At 41.1% G+C, this 13,147-nt stretch overlaps 1 protein-coding gene and 1 long non-coding RNA gene across 3 annotated transcripts; both read left to right on the top strand.

Moving 5' to 3' along the window:
• The first annotated feature begins 457 nt into the window (after nucleotides 1-457).
• On the top strand, nucleotides 458-12,646 carry LOC134180669 (recombining binding protein suppressor of hairless-like). Of its 2 annotated transcripts, XM_062647852.1 has the most exons (15): nucleotides 459-699; nucleotides 930-1,401; nucleotides 1,585-1,765; nucleotides 1,826-1,864; nucleotides 2,634-2,729; nucleotides 2,790-2,949; nucleotides 3,058-3,232; nucleotides 3,299-3,436; nucleotides 3,926-4,038; nucleotides 4,104-4,172; nucleotides 4,243-4,314; nucleotides 4,371-4,443; nucleotides 4,940-5,022; nucleotides 9,423-9,526; nucleotides 12,030-12,646. In XM_062647852.1, exons 1-15 carry the CDS (start codon nucleotides 541-543, stop codon nucleotides 12,283-12,285), a joined length of 2,190 nt encoding a protein of 729 aa, XP_062503836.1. In that variant the 5' UTR covers nucleotides 459-540; the 3' UTR covers nucleotides 12,286-12,646. The 2 variants fall into 2 exon arrangements, 1 of the variants encoding a protein (XP_062503836.1); XR_009970025.1 differs by lacking the exon at nucleotides 4,940-5,022 and having other exon boundaries at nucleotides 458-699; nucleotides 12,030-12,169.
• Nucleotides 5,047-5,976, top strand: LOC134180670 (uncharacterized). Its single transcript, XR_009970026.1, has 3 exons — nucleotides 5,047-5,352; nucleotides 5,410-5,513; nucleotides 5,584-5,976. It is a non-coding gene; the product is annotated as an uncharacterized LOC134180670 (long non-coding RNA).
• Nucleotides 12,647-13,147: the final 501 nt, after the last annotated feature.

A 13,147-nucleotide genomic window follows, 5' to 3' on the forward strand; every position in this document is an offset into this window, starting at 1 on the left:
CTACAAGTTACTTCCGAGAGTAGACAACAGTTACTCTATGGCAATGAATAATTTTGACATAGTAATTTCAGGCTGTCAGCAGGGCAAAGATCGTTATCAATCTTTAATTTCTAAACCCCGCCTTCTTCCTAATGACCTCCACTTTCTCACGATACTGACCAGCTGGGCCGTCCTTAGATATGCACACTTCCGGCAGCCTCCGGCTATCGCAACGTCTTATCGGCCATTTCTAGGGACTAAATCTTATCTACATAACCACCAGAAAGCTTTTCGTAATGTGATCGTAGATCTTTCCGCTTTTCTTCTAGAGATCCGGAGACAGAAATTCAAGAGAACGAGTATGAAGCCTTGCTGTGGTCTAGTGTTAATTAGGTAATGGAGTCTTTACGCTGCCATATGCAAATAGATTATCTTTATATGGGGGAGTAACAACTAAGAGGCGTGGTTTTCCCACGGTTCGACTGAGTTGTAAGTCGCACACTAACGACTTGCTTTGTCAGTAGAATTTACGAATTTTGTGGGAGAAGACGGTAGAGTCTCATGCCTAGTAAAATTGAGACGGACGCGAGGGAGATGCCTCAGACTTGTTGCGTGCAAAGAGATCAGCCGCAAGACCTCTACAGGCGAGATGGTGTGTTTGCCAAGCAGCAGCGGGAGCAGACTGTCGCATCCAACGACGTTCACACGTTGTTTTCTCAAGTACGTCATTGTATACATTTTACACTTCTCGCGTGGCGTCTCTCAGCTTCGAAACTGACACACTTCAGAATTGAGCCTCTAGCTGAGGGCCACACAATAGATCCAGGAACTGACTTATTCTCACGCAGATCACAGATAACAGTGCTGCTGCCGGGTTATAGCGTTTCGTGTTTTGTACACTTGTTCATTTTTCTGCTTGTCAGTCTAACGTCCAGTTTCTCTTCCTCTAGAGCATTCACAGGGAAGTATCTGCTGCTGCATATTCTGCCAGATCGTTAGCACCTCAAATGGCAGATGATATTTCTAATGGCGGTGTTCAGGTGCATTCCAGAATACATCAACATCAGAATCGACTTCAACAGTATGATCCAACCTTTCAGCTGCCGTATGGAGAAGCAACATCAGATCCATATGATCAGGTGAATGGCAGGGATGATTCTTACTGCACTACACAGCCGCAACAGTTGCCATACAGGAGCAGTGTTGCTGGAAATTTTATTAGCAACACAGCAGCGGGATTCCTCGATGCTCAAGAAGCTGTTCGATCAACAGCTGGATGTCCTAGTCTGTCTGCACCGTATCACTCTGCACCAGGACATTACCCGTATATGCAGCAGTTGGGTGAGATAACATTTGGTCAGACACATCGGCCTCCCTACGCAACAGCTCAGTCTCAGATTGGCTACGGAAGACGACCGTACGGTGAGCACATGCAGGGATCTGTTTGAAGTAACAAAGCGGGGTTTCACCTTTGTTAGGCGCTAAACATCCAGCCTGCGCTTGCTGAATAATTTGCATTTTGTGGTTTGTGCTTGACACTTCGCTGGTGATATTGTATGCCACACGTTATCCGGGTATCTCAACGTATATAACTATGCGTTACAGGTTATTATCCTTCTCCTGGTTTGCCTAGTCCGGCTTTACCCGATCCGGGAATGGCCAATCCGATTTTGGCACCACATCAGACTTTTCAGTATCCACACGGCAGCCCGCTGCCGCATTCCCCTGCAAGTCACGGTCATCCAGCGCTCCCTCTCAGTCCGGACAGCACTTTCAATGGCGAATGGTGAGGAAGAGGCTGCATTGTCCTTTCGTTGCTTGTGTAATAGTTGTTTTTCGTTTCCAGTCACCCAGGGTATGACTACAAGTTTCAGAAACTGACCAAGTGAGTGTGCTAATATGGTGACCTATCAGAGATAGTCACCACTCTAATTGAATAAAAAATGTAGTCCACTGGGATTATTGTACTAATTACAACCGTTGCTAATTTCGTGAGGTGTTGCCTAATTAAAAGTGAATTGTTAGCCAGTGAGAATGGTAATGTACTAATTGCTTCTACTGTCTGACAATTTGTGGAAATTACCAAGTCTAAAAAGTTTTGTAGAAAGGATGGAGGCTGTTTAAATTAGAAACAGTAATTATATAACTATTTGTACAGACAGACATGGGTGTTAGTTCATTGACACTAATAATAGATTGTGTTACTGTCAACTTAGGATGCAAAAAATTAATTAGGCCACTGAAAATATTGTCTGATTGGATAAACCACCCGGCCGATGTGTTTGGAGGGCCATATTTAAATGTGTTCTGCTGGCCTGGACATATCAGTGTCCAAGGGGCGCGCGTTTTTGAGAGATAGCAAGATTCGTTGTGTGTCCAGCGACTGTAGTCTTTGTGATGTGTTGCAGGAGGTTGGATTCAGTGATTGAATGGACGATGTACACAGTGTGCGAACTGCGACCACAGACTTTCTCCAAACTAGATGCTGAGCTAGATAATGACTAATAATTTCTAAAAACTCTGCCCCTGGCCGTCGTTTTTCACTGCATGTTACCCAAATCAGACAATTTGTGGTGCGACCTTAATAACCACTTATTCATACAGACAAGGGTTGTTGCAATGCAAGCTAGTTGATTGACGTTATTTTGTGTTAGGGATGCAATGAGGCAATACTTAGTAGACAGAAATCATCAGCGAATAATCATCCTTCACGCCAAGGTAGCTCAGAAATCATATGGCAATGAGAAAAGGTGTACATGATATGGAATTACATAGTGGTTGTTGCTTTTGAAATTATCAATTTTTCTTAGGTTTTTTTGCCCGCCACCATGTGTATACCTCTCAGGTCTTGGGTGGAAACTGGGGCCACTCGGCGACGGCAAAGACTCACCTGATTTAGTCAAGCCGTGTGCATTTATTGGAATTGGAAACAAAGATCAGGAGATGCAGCAGTTGTCTGTGGAAAACACGGTAAGTGTGATGGTTATTATATAGTAGCTGTGCTCTCGATTGCATATCATGTGTGTGATGGCAAGACTTTTTTTATTGTGCTTTCCTTAGTTTGTTTGCTTTTTGTAGGGGTATTGTGCTGCAAAAACTTTGTATATTTCTGACTCAGACAAACGAAAGCACTTTCAACTGCTCGTTAAAATGTTCTTCAGCAATGGTAAAGATATTGGAGTTTTCCTTTCAAAGAAAATCAAGGTAATTTCAAAACCGTCCAAGAAGAAACAGTCGTTGAAGAACGCAGAATGTAGGCCACAATGGATTAAGTTAATGTTTGGTTCCATGACTTGATGTGTTGGCACTGTTCTGACAGTGTGTATTCCATCTGGCTCACAAGTGGCTCTCTTCAACAGACTCAGATCGCAGACTGTCAGCACACGCTACTTGCATGTGGAAGGGAATAATTTTCATGCAAGCAGTCAACAATGGGGTGCCTTCACAATTCATCTGGGTAGGTCTTCAAGTTATGCTATTGTCTCAGTGTTTGTTTTAGTTCTCTTTGTTCATCTGTTGTCTGTCTAGTGTCTGTCAGTTTGTTGGTGGCAGACACTCAGGCAGTATGAGGAGATGATGCTAAATATATAAATAACTGTTGTCTGTGGCTATACCAACAGGAGCCTATTATCCTAAGACTCCTATAGTATAGGGTTAAAATGTCATAACCTTCTGCTTCAATCACAATTTGGTGAGGAAGGTCAATCTAAGTTCCAATGGGCCAGTATAAGTCATGCGTTCTCACTGGTGGTTAACTTAACAGGATTTCTTGCTATCATACTAGCTGTTGCTTGAGTCACACCATGCATGTTATGATGTATTGTTAGGAGAGCTTGATTGTCTGACCTTTTTGTGTATTGGGTGAGTACTAGACTATTTGCTTGCCTTTGTGGTAGTGTTATTGGTAAGCTTAACAATAATTGCTGTAATTGACTTTGATCACCAGTTGATGAAAATGAGAAAGAAGCAGAAGAGTTCACTGTTCTTGACGGCTACATCCATTATGGTCAAACAGTCAAGCTGGTATGTACCAACACAGGCATGGCTCTACCTAGATTGGTACAGTATTAAGCCTTGTTTTCACACTCTCACTTGTCTCTGGAAACCACTTACTCTTGATGCAGGTAATCAGAAAAGTAGACAAACAAACTGCAATTCTAGATGCAGATGATCCAGTCTCCCAACTGCACAAGGTAATGCCAACCATGATGAATATTGTAATTTATAATGATGGTTATTCATTCACGTGTTGGTAAACTTCAGGTTGCTTTCTACATGAAGGACACAGAAAGGATGTATCTGTGCTTATCTCAAGACAGAATTATCCAATTTCAGGTTGCCATACCAGCAGGGTGTTACCTATGGCATCCTAATGATCATTATCTGTGTAGGCCACACCTTGCCCTAGGGAATCATCTCGAGAAATGATCAATGATGGTGCTTCTTGGACCATCATTAGCACAGGTATGATGTTACACAAGTTGCCAGTGGTAGCATATGTTGATATGAATGTGTACACATTTATTGACCTATTAATTTGAGATTGGCTGTAGCAGAAAGAAATGTGATTGGGCTTAAATGTAGAGGTGAATTTGACACAAGATTTCCAATTGGATATTATTATATCTAGAGATAGATGGAGAGGCTGAATATAGTAGATGGTGGCTATCATTATATAGTTGGCAATTGGATCTCCTGCTGCTCAAGTAAGTGTTTCCTATGGGAGAGCATCCACTGTGGTGTTGTTTTAAGGTGATAATTGTCACCTGAGATATGGCTGGGTTTGGGTTTCACCAGGAGTGTTTTCATTCAATATCAATTGCATTATACTGTCTGTACTATGGATACCTAAGCTCCTGTTCTAATAAAACCTACCATTCTGGGAAGCCACCTGCTCTGTGATCGTCTTACCTAGGTAATTAAATATTGCAAGGTTAATGGTGTGTGTTCTTGTCTCTAGACAAAGCTGAATACACATTTTGTGAAGGAATGAGTCCTGTGCCATCACCTGTTTCACCTTGTCCTGTAGTCTATAACATGCAGGTAAACATCATCAGTATAGTACTGTGCTGCCACTACTTTGTTTTGTGTTTGCTTGGTTTGTACTTGGGTGTCAAACAATCTAAGGTACCCTACAGAAGGTGGCACAGCCTGTTCCCAATGTTGAAGAAGGCGAATTTCTTGATATTTTGAAAATGTACAAGAAATGTGCCCCAAAAGGAGCCTTACTAATTCAATTATCTAACCTCCAAAGCATTTCTCCTATTGTACCTGATGTAAAAAGTATGTTAAAGACCATGTGGAATGAAGTCTTCTGTGGGCAGAGTTGTAAATGAGACTGCTGCCATATTGGATTACATGAGCTATTATGAGGTATACACAGGTGGGCCAAGCTATTGACAAGCTAATGAGTTGGTTTTCTATGGACAGTGTTATTTCATCTTCAAACATTTGTGGGCATGTATAATAAGTACAGGCATACACCATGGCAACTGATTACATCTGATCGTAGCAACCAATCAGCACACAAGAAGGTAATGCATCGGCTTTCGTGATTGGTCAGATCCTTGTTACCATTGTTCTTCCCTCCTCGGTTGCAACAAGTGTTGATTTCTTTCTCTTGCATCAGTTCTGAGATTTTGAGTGTTCGTCATGCTTTGTTATCGTCCCTGCAACAGAATTCTGCCGAGAATTTGTCCGGAGCTTGACAGTTTTGTTGCCTGACAGGTTTGGCATAACTGATCTGGCGTAGGCAGCACATGCAAGCCAGTCGCGCTTTGCGCTAAGTGCAGTAACGGCCATCTACATATCTTTTTTAAGATATCTACATCATAGCAAGTTGTAATTTTGGGTGTGCCAGAGTGGGTGTTACAATAGTTGGCATATGACAGATTTGAACGCCTAAAACTAAGAAATGGCTCCTTTGTTGACTATGAAACGTTGCAAGCAAATTCCCGGCATGGTTGTGCTCAAACTCTGAGGTTTGGATTTCGAATATTTCATTTTGTTGCACGTCAGAGGCGACAAACTTACGAAAACATGCGAAAAATGTTACTCTACAATCACAGAATGAAGCAATCAAAAAACAAATTTATAGGTCGTCGTCTCGCTAATTTCTATGTCTTGTGCAAATTGAAGTGTATTACTGAGAAGTACATTTTGAATGTGTGTGCTTGGTGGGGTTTCATATTATGCATAGCTTTGTTGACTAACGACCCCATGTATGTCCTTGCAGATCACCACTATCATCCGTCCATGGACTAACGATCATTTCAGGTCCTAAAGAATCTTTTTGTACTAGAGTGACAAGGGGTAGTCTCGCATAGGCAGGCCTTAACTCCGCCCTCAACATCCCACGAGGCATGAGGGTGGGCGGGGTAAGGGTCTGGCTACTCGAGACTAGACAAGGGTGTGCTGCTTAACTTAATTGATAGCTCAGCATACTTCTGATAGATGTTTTGACATTCCCTGAAAGAAATCTAGACACATTTTAGTCATGTGCTACTTCTAATAGGTGCTTCTCTCTACTTTTTGGAAAAACAAAAAACCACTATGACATCACGACTATAGCCTATTTGTCATTTTTTGTCAATAAGAACACCACAACAAACCACAATAACGTAATCAAGGGAACTCTCATCATTTACTAGAGTTGTTGAAAGAAGGATACAAGGCCTAGTATCTTCTGCAGGAAGGTTATGGTCCAGCCAGGTACAGAAGCAGGAATGGGCCACGAATTGTTCAGATGATTCCCCGTATGTACAGTAGCGCGAAGTTTTACTCTCTGTCCTTGTTTGGAAGTAACTACTTTAGCTTCTGTCCTCGTTTGGCACCGAGACATGATCTATGAACTAATCTAAGAAGTGTCTCCTTTTGAGGCTCCATGGTTGAATTGACACAGTTGATGCTTGCATCATAAGTTTGGGTCCCAGTTTGCTTTAGTCAATAAATCACAACTTCTCACCATATGTCTCACAATCCTTACCTTGAAAAGTGCACAGGTATCGGTCTTCATTGCTAACCAGCAATCATGCAGAGTTATGCTCATGCCACATACGGGTAAACATGCCCACGGGTAATTTCAATGCTTTATTTCGTTACGGTAAACGTCTGCAGGAAACGATTGCAAAGGGTAGTGACAGCTTTCATCTGAAAGATTGTTGATTTTGGTGATAGTTCTCCTTTAATAATGTCTAGAAAATAAAATCGATAGGAATCAAAATCTTGTAAAATATTACTACATTTTTTTCTACTACACTCAAAATTTCTAGGTGTGACTTGTGGTTTGAAAAAGTTGTTGTGGTCATGTTGCAAAATGATGTTTATGGCATGCAATCTTTGATTTTCTATTCGTTGTTTGAGCTCTCAGAGCTGCCAAAGCATTGGCTTGTCTAGCTGAGTAACCAATTTTTGCTGGTTTAAATGAAGAGATGTTGGACAGCAAGTTTGAGCTTGGCCAGCAGCTCCGTCCCAAACATTGGTAAAATCGGAAGCCTTGTGAGAATGCAATCTGTGAACGTAGCATTGCTAAACTGTTGAGGTTTTATGTGGAGCAGTGACAAGCTGTCCAAAGAGAAAGAGACTAGTAGCAAGAAAAATAGGCTGTGAGAACATCATCAAATAGAAATGATTGCTTGTCACAAGGTGACAGCAAGAGAAATCACCATTTCACGTCGTCCCAGCTGAAATGATTATTTGAGGAAAGCACAGAACAAGCTGTTTCCAAAGTTTTTGTTATATGTGTGAATTATCGAGAGAAATAGAAATGTGTGCTTTTCACCGACGCATGAAGTCGCAAACATCAACTTCTCTGATCCATTCACAGAGGTTGGACGATTGACAACTGGAGCAATCATGCAGACGTAAGCTTTGGAATAACAGCTGCTGGTACGTGTGGCAGAGCAAAGGAGAAAAGCTGATTCCTGAATGTTGCTTTCTGTGAAACTTGCTATAAGAGTGATGGTGTACTACTATGCGGGTGTGTGGCATTTGATGGTGTTAGAAGTCTCCACAAAATCGATGAAACGTTTTGATTGCTGTGGAGTACATACGAGGCTCTTCTTGTGGATCAGATGCTGACCGATGCGCTCATTTTAATTACTCAACTGTGACATCCAGCAACACTGCTGCAATCCACACTAAAATTAACATGCCAATGGCTGTGTTACAATGATGTCGCTGTTTGGGTCGGCCTCTGTTTTCCTGATGCTAACCTGATTGAGAACATTAGGTGATGGTTGAAGGTAGCAGCAAATGCTCATCACTCTTGCAGTAAAACTGAACTGTGGGTGACAGTGCATGCAGTTGGAGTGACATGATATGCTTGTAGAGTGACGTTCTTGTAGAGAGGGTGTGTGTGCAACTAGGTGTTCCTCGAAGCAAACTTGAAGGTGAGGGGAGGAAACATTAAGTATTTTGGAGGAAAGAGATTAATTACATCGGAGGAAAATATCATTTAATTAAAAAATCTGCTTTTTAAAGGAAAAGCCAAAAACTGTCTCAGAGGCCATTCTGTTAGACAGTGATGCCATGCAACTGCAGTTTTTATCGTAACATGATGACTTCTCAAGTTAGCTAAAACAAAGTTTACATTGTTGCTGTATTCTTACTACATAATTTAGCTTATTCGTAAAGGGCACTGCTTATGAGCTTACTTGCTAGACAAGCTGGACAATGCATTCAGTTTAATTAAAGGAACACTCCGGAGAACTGCACAGCTTTAGTGCGCAGCTGAAATAGGTCCGGTGATCGAGGGAGTTTGTGGAGAGTGTTTCTGCGTAGGGATGAGTGCTTCGTAAACTGTTAGAACACAACCGACGACAGCGTTCACTGCCTTTAATGCCAAAGAATCTCACAAAACACCAATTCTCTCGAATGTTGCCAGACGGAAATAAATCGCTTGAAAGGTCAGTTTGTAGACAGTCTGAAAGTAGCATGACGGTTTCCACCATTCTTGGAGCGACCGAAACAACAGAGACCATTTCCGGAAATGTGATTACATCAGTGAGGCTCACATGATCTGATGGCGTGCAAAAAATGCTTCACTTGGAGGACAAAAGTCTTGAAATGGGCCCGTCAGTTTTTAAAATGTTCTTAATGTACATCTGTCGGGTTTGCTCAGAGACAGTGCCCAGATACCCAACTTGGTTAGTATGGATTCACATTAGTGAGCGAAGGCAGAGCCAGAGCATAGCGCATATCTCTCGAATGCTCCTTTAATTGACACAACTTGAAATCTTGATGATTTCGATGTTATACGTGGTATGTCTAAGCATGGATGCGTATCTTCATCATCATCATCATCATCATCATCATTGTTTATAGTTAGACAGGGGATAGCCTTCGTCTAAACAAGCCGGTCTTCCAGGCACGCTGTAACTTGAACGTTGTTTGTGTTGTTCTTGCTTGTTTGTATGTAAGTAATTTGTTAATTAATTTTATAGTTGAATGGAGGTGCTGAATTCTCAATGGTGGAAATCATGGGTGAGAATTTTTCTCCTGATCTGAAAGTCTGGTTTGGAGATCAAGAAGCAGACACAATGTTTAGGTTAGCTGTTATCAATTTATGTTAGGAAAATTTGAGCATAACATACTACCATATAAGATGAAATATTGGCAGGGAATTTATTTTTTGGTGGATTGGGGGATTTTTGAGATTTTGGCGGATTTTTGAGAGACCGCCAATATAAAATCCGCCATTAATTTGGTCACCAGGATATGTTGATTTATGTCATCAGCTATCTAATGGCAAAAGGGGTACTCACACGGATGAGGCCACAAGATTGTAGGTAATCCCTGCTTGCCGTCGAAGTACCTATGAGGCTGTGAGGCTATGGATGAAGCCGGACTGTTACATTCTTTGGACTGTCACATTCTTTGGACTGTCACGTTCTTTGGACTGTCACGTTCTTTGGACTGTCACGTTCTTTGCACCGACACACAGCAGTTCTTCATCACTATGCAGTAGTGGGAGACCAGTAAGTTAGAGAAATGTGAGACACAAACACAGCTGTCAATTACAAATTCCTTCATGACCACTTATGGTAAGTTATCTAGCAATTATCAAACAAGGATGTGCAATCCTTCCAAAATATATTCCTGCCAATGTTTTATGTTATATGGTATCTGCATTGCTTGGTAAAATTAATGCAGTCTCGGTACAGTAGGATAATGGCTTGTTACCATATTTGTTGTTTTAAATGCCAGGCATTATTCTTCTGTCACTTATTGATATCTACTTGTATTCCTGTGTACTGAGTAACTGGCAAATTGTAGTAATATGTGTAGAATGCTATTTGTATTGGATGTCCTTCCATCATGTCACTATCTGAAACAGCCTGTCTTCTATGATGGCATACCTTAATTGTATACTTGATTCCATTAGCCTTAGACAGTGATTCTGGGTGTGATCGATTTTTTGCAGTGTTGCAGTTTGAATTCATTGGTGTTTTAAAAATTAAACGTAATTTCACACAGGTTTTAATTTCTAAATTTGTTACCCACCAGTGACTCACAGCAAGTTTGTCACACATAACTATAAATGCCCTTGTTACATAACATGATTAGTGATGTACATGAATGGATGCATGTGTCAGACGGGGTGAGAGCTTATGGAATTAATTTGGAATGATCAAGGAACTAGAAGTCAGAACTACGTCACATACATAATTTGTTACTTGTACAATATATTGCTTAACAATTTGGTTTTTATGAACTACACCAAACTCTTGGTGACGTTGGCATTATGATAAACATTTGGTACATTAACTAAGATATCTTTGAACCAATGGCTTTGTGTACCACTGAATGTAAGACACCAATTGCAACCTATGTCACGAATTTAAATGATGCACTTCCAGAGTGAGCCAGATCACTTGGACAAGTAGTCCATTTACTGGCACATGCCAGCAAGTCTTCTTGACAAAGCACATCAACTAGAAAACTGTCAACCGTACTGGAGGGCACCGGAGCTCTACAGCTGAAGGTAAGTTAAATAGTGCCATTGTTCTACAAGGTAGCTTCTGCTGTATGTTCAGGAGTAGAGTCATGTTTGTTAATGATAAACAAGAATGCTGAATTGGGGCCCCAGCAGCAAAAATCATGACAATGGATTGAAAACGTTGTGTACAGAGTGAGCACAGATGAAAAGGACTGAACCTGGCCGACCAATGTTTATGCATGAGGCAGGTCGATAGTGAGTGTTCAGTATACAAGTACTTTACTATTGGTGGTATTGCAGTAATGCAGCTAGCTGAGTACTGTTGTAGCAAACTCATGTACTTCTGATTGAGCTTACAATCATTGGGTTCTCTTCGACAGCGTTACGAGATTAAAAATTGCAATGAAGGTAGGGGTCAACTCGAATGGGTTCTCCACCAATTGTAGCAGCAAGGTGGAGAAAAGCCAAAACACAACTGTATTAATGTAACAACACATTATATAGCCTCACAAAAGGGAAGTAGCTACAAATACATTACTGAGTACCATATATACTAGGGTGACACAAGGGGCACGTTGCTGCTGACACTGTCCTGACAGCATTATCCTACATGTATGCCAACATGGCTATTTCTCTGTGCAGGTACCTATAACCTCTTAGGATCACTGTGGTTTAGGTGTTCTTGATGACCAAATCATCCACATTCACTTGTTCAATCACATTTCCTAAAAGTTGCCAGTGGAGAGGTGGCAACCAAACATTTTAAACCCTTCCACAGATAATGCACTCTTACTATAAATGAGTTATATTTATTAGAAAGTAAAAATGTTGCAAGCAGATATTGCAAACATTTGGTGCAAGCAGCTGCATAGTCCTGGATGCATTTTGCATTTGGTGTTGTCTATTTACTTTTTAATTGAGCCAGTCTTTTAGTGATGATCTAATCAAGTCTCTAGTAGCAGAGACTTGATTAGATCAAACATGTGAATAAACAGAACCACTCAAGCAGTCCTTCAGCGACTTTTGTATTTAATTTTGTTGTAGCCAATAAAATAGTGCACTTTCTGCAGATTTTGCGATTTCAATGTGTTTTGCATTTGTGTTGTTGTAGGTGCCATGAAACTCTCATATGTGTAGTTCCTCCGATCAGTCTACATCGTCCTGGATGGACATATGTGAAGCACATACTTCGCGTACCCATCTGTCTAGTTCGCCGTGATGGAGTTATCTACCCCACTACTCTTTCTTACACATACACACCAGAACCCTCATCCGTTCCTCTGTGCCAGCCAGCAGCTGATGGAATCTTGCACGACTCCCTCAGCCCCAGTGACTCACCTGTTTTTCATCCAGGTCTCAATGTGTAAAGATTTTACTGGAAGTAACACATATGTCTGCTTCAATTGCAAGCGAAAACAGAAGGCTCGTAACATACATACAGGACATGATGGACTGCATTCTCACAAAGCCCAGTAGTTAGTATATCCTATGTTGTTTGGAAGTTGATGTGTTTATTTCCTTCTAGTAAGTTGCAAATAGCTGAGAGTACAAGATATATGTAGCTTACGGAGACATGTAGAGTAAGAGAGGCAGTTGATAAGTTGTAAGTCCTCGTCAATTTATAGATGTTTTATGGTGACTTTGCTTTGGCTTGGTTTATTTTAATTAAGTTGACTGAAGAATTGAAATAGACTCGATATATGGACACTATTAATTTAGTGAGAGATATGCCATACAACTCATTAAGTGACAGTTGCTGGATCATACATTTGCATCTAAAATCACTAAAATGTCACTTAGATTGCTAAGATTTGGAATCATTTTGAAGACTAGCTTGCATAGAAGTGATCATTTCTGAATGGAAGTGAAATTTAGCTTTGTAGAGTTTTCTAAAAAGAGCCCAAACCAGCTAAGCTCAATACTGTTGTATTTGCCACTAGTGTTACTGTGTGTAGTAGTTAGCATTTTGTGGGAGTCGCCATATGCATTGGCTCATATATGCCTACCCTCAGGGAATCTGCCAAAAACTGTCAGATTTATAGGTGTCTTGTTCTGTTTTCATAGGGCGTGTCTACTAAAAACCACAAGGCTTGCAACTCCGCATCTCTCGAACCACGCCTTCTGCAAGCTGGCATAGTAAGCGCTGTCAGCATTTTGCAGCTTGCATCTTGACCCACTCCATCTGATACAACAGAGAAACATGGAGGCAGATGGAATGCTTCCAACTAA

The sequence above is a fragment of the Corticium candelabrum genome, chromosome 6 (assembly GCF_963422355.1).
Source record: "Corticium candelabrum chromosome 6, ooCorCand1.1, whole genome shotgun sequence".
Taxonomy (NCBI): Eukaryota; Metazoa; Porifera; class Homoscleromorpha; order Homosclerophorida; family Plakinidae; genus Corticium; species Corticium candelabrum.

Coding starts and splice junctions, on each gene's coding strand:
- LOC134180669 (XM_062647852.1), top strand. CDS start 541: ATGCCTAGTAAAATTGAGACGGACGCGAGGGAGATGCCTCAGACTTGT. Junction 4,173..4,242: donor CAGTCTCCCAACTGCACAAG/GTAATGCCAACC, acceptor GGTAAACTTCAG/GTTGCTTTCTACATGAAGGA. Junction 4,444..4,939: donor TTGGACCATCATTAGCACAG/GTATGATGTTAC, acceptor TCTTGTCTCTAG/ACAAAGCTGAATACACATTT.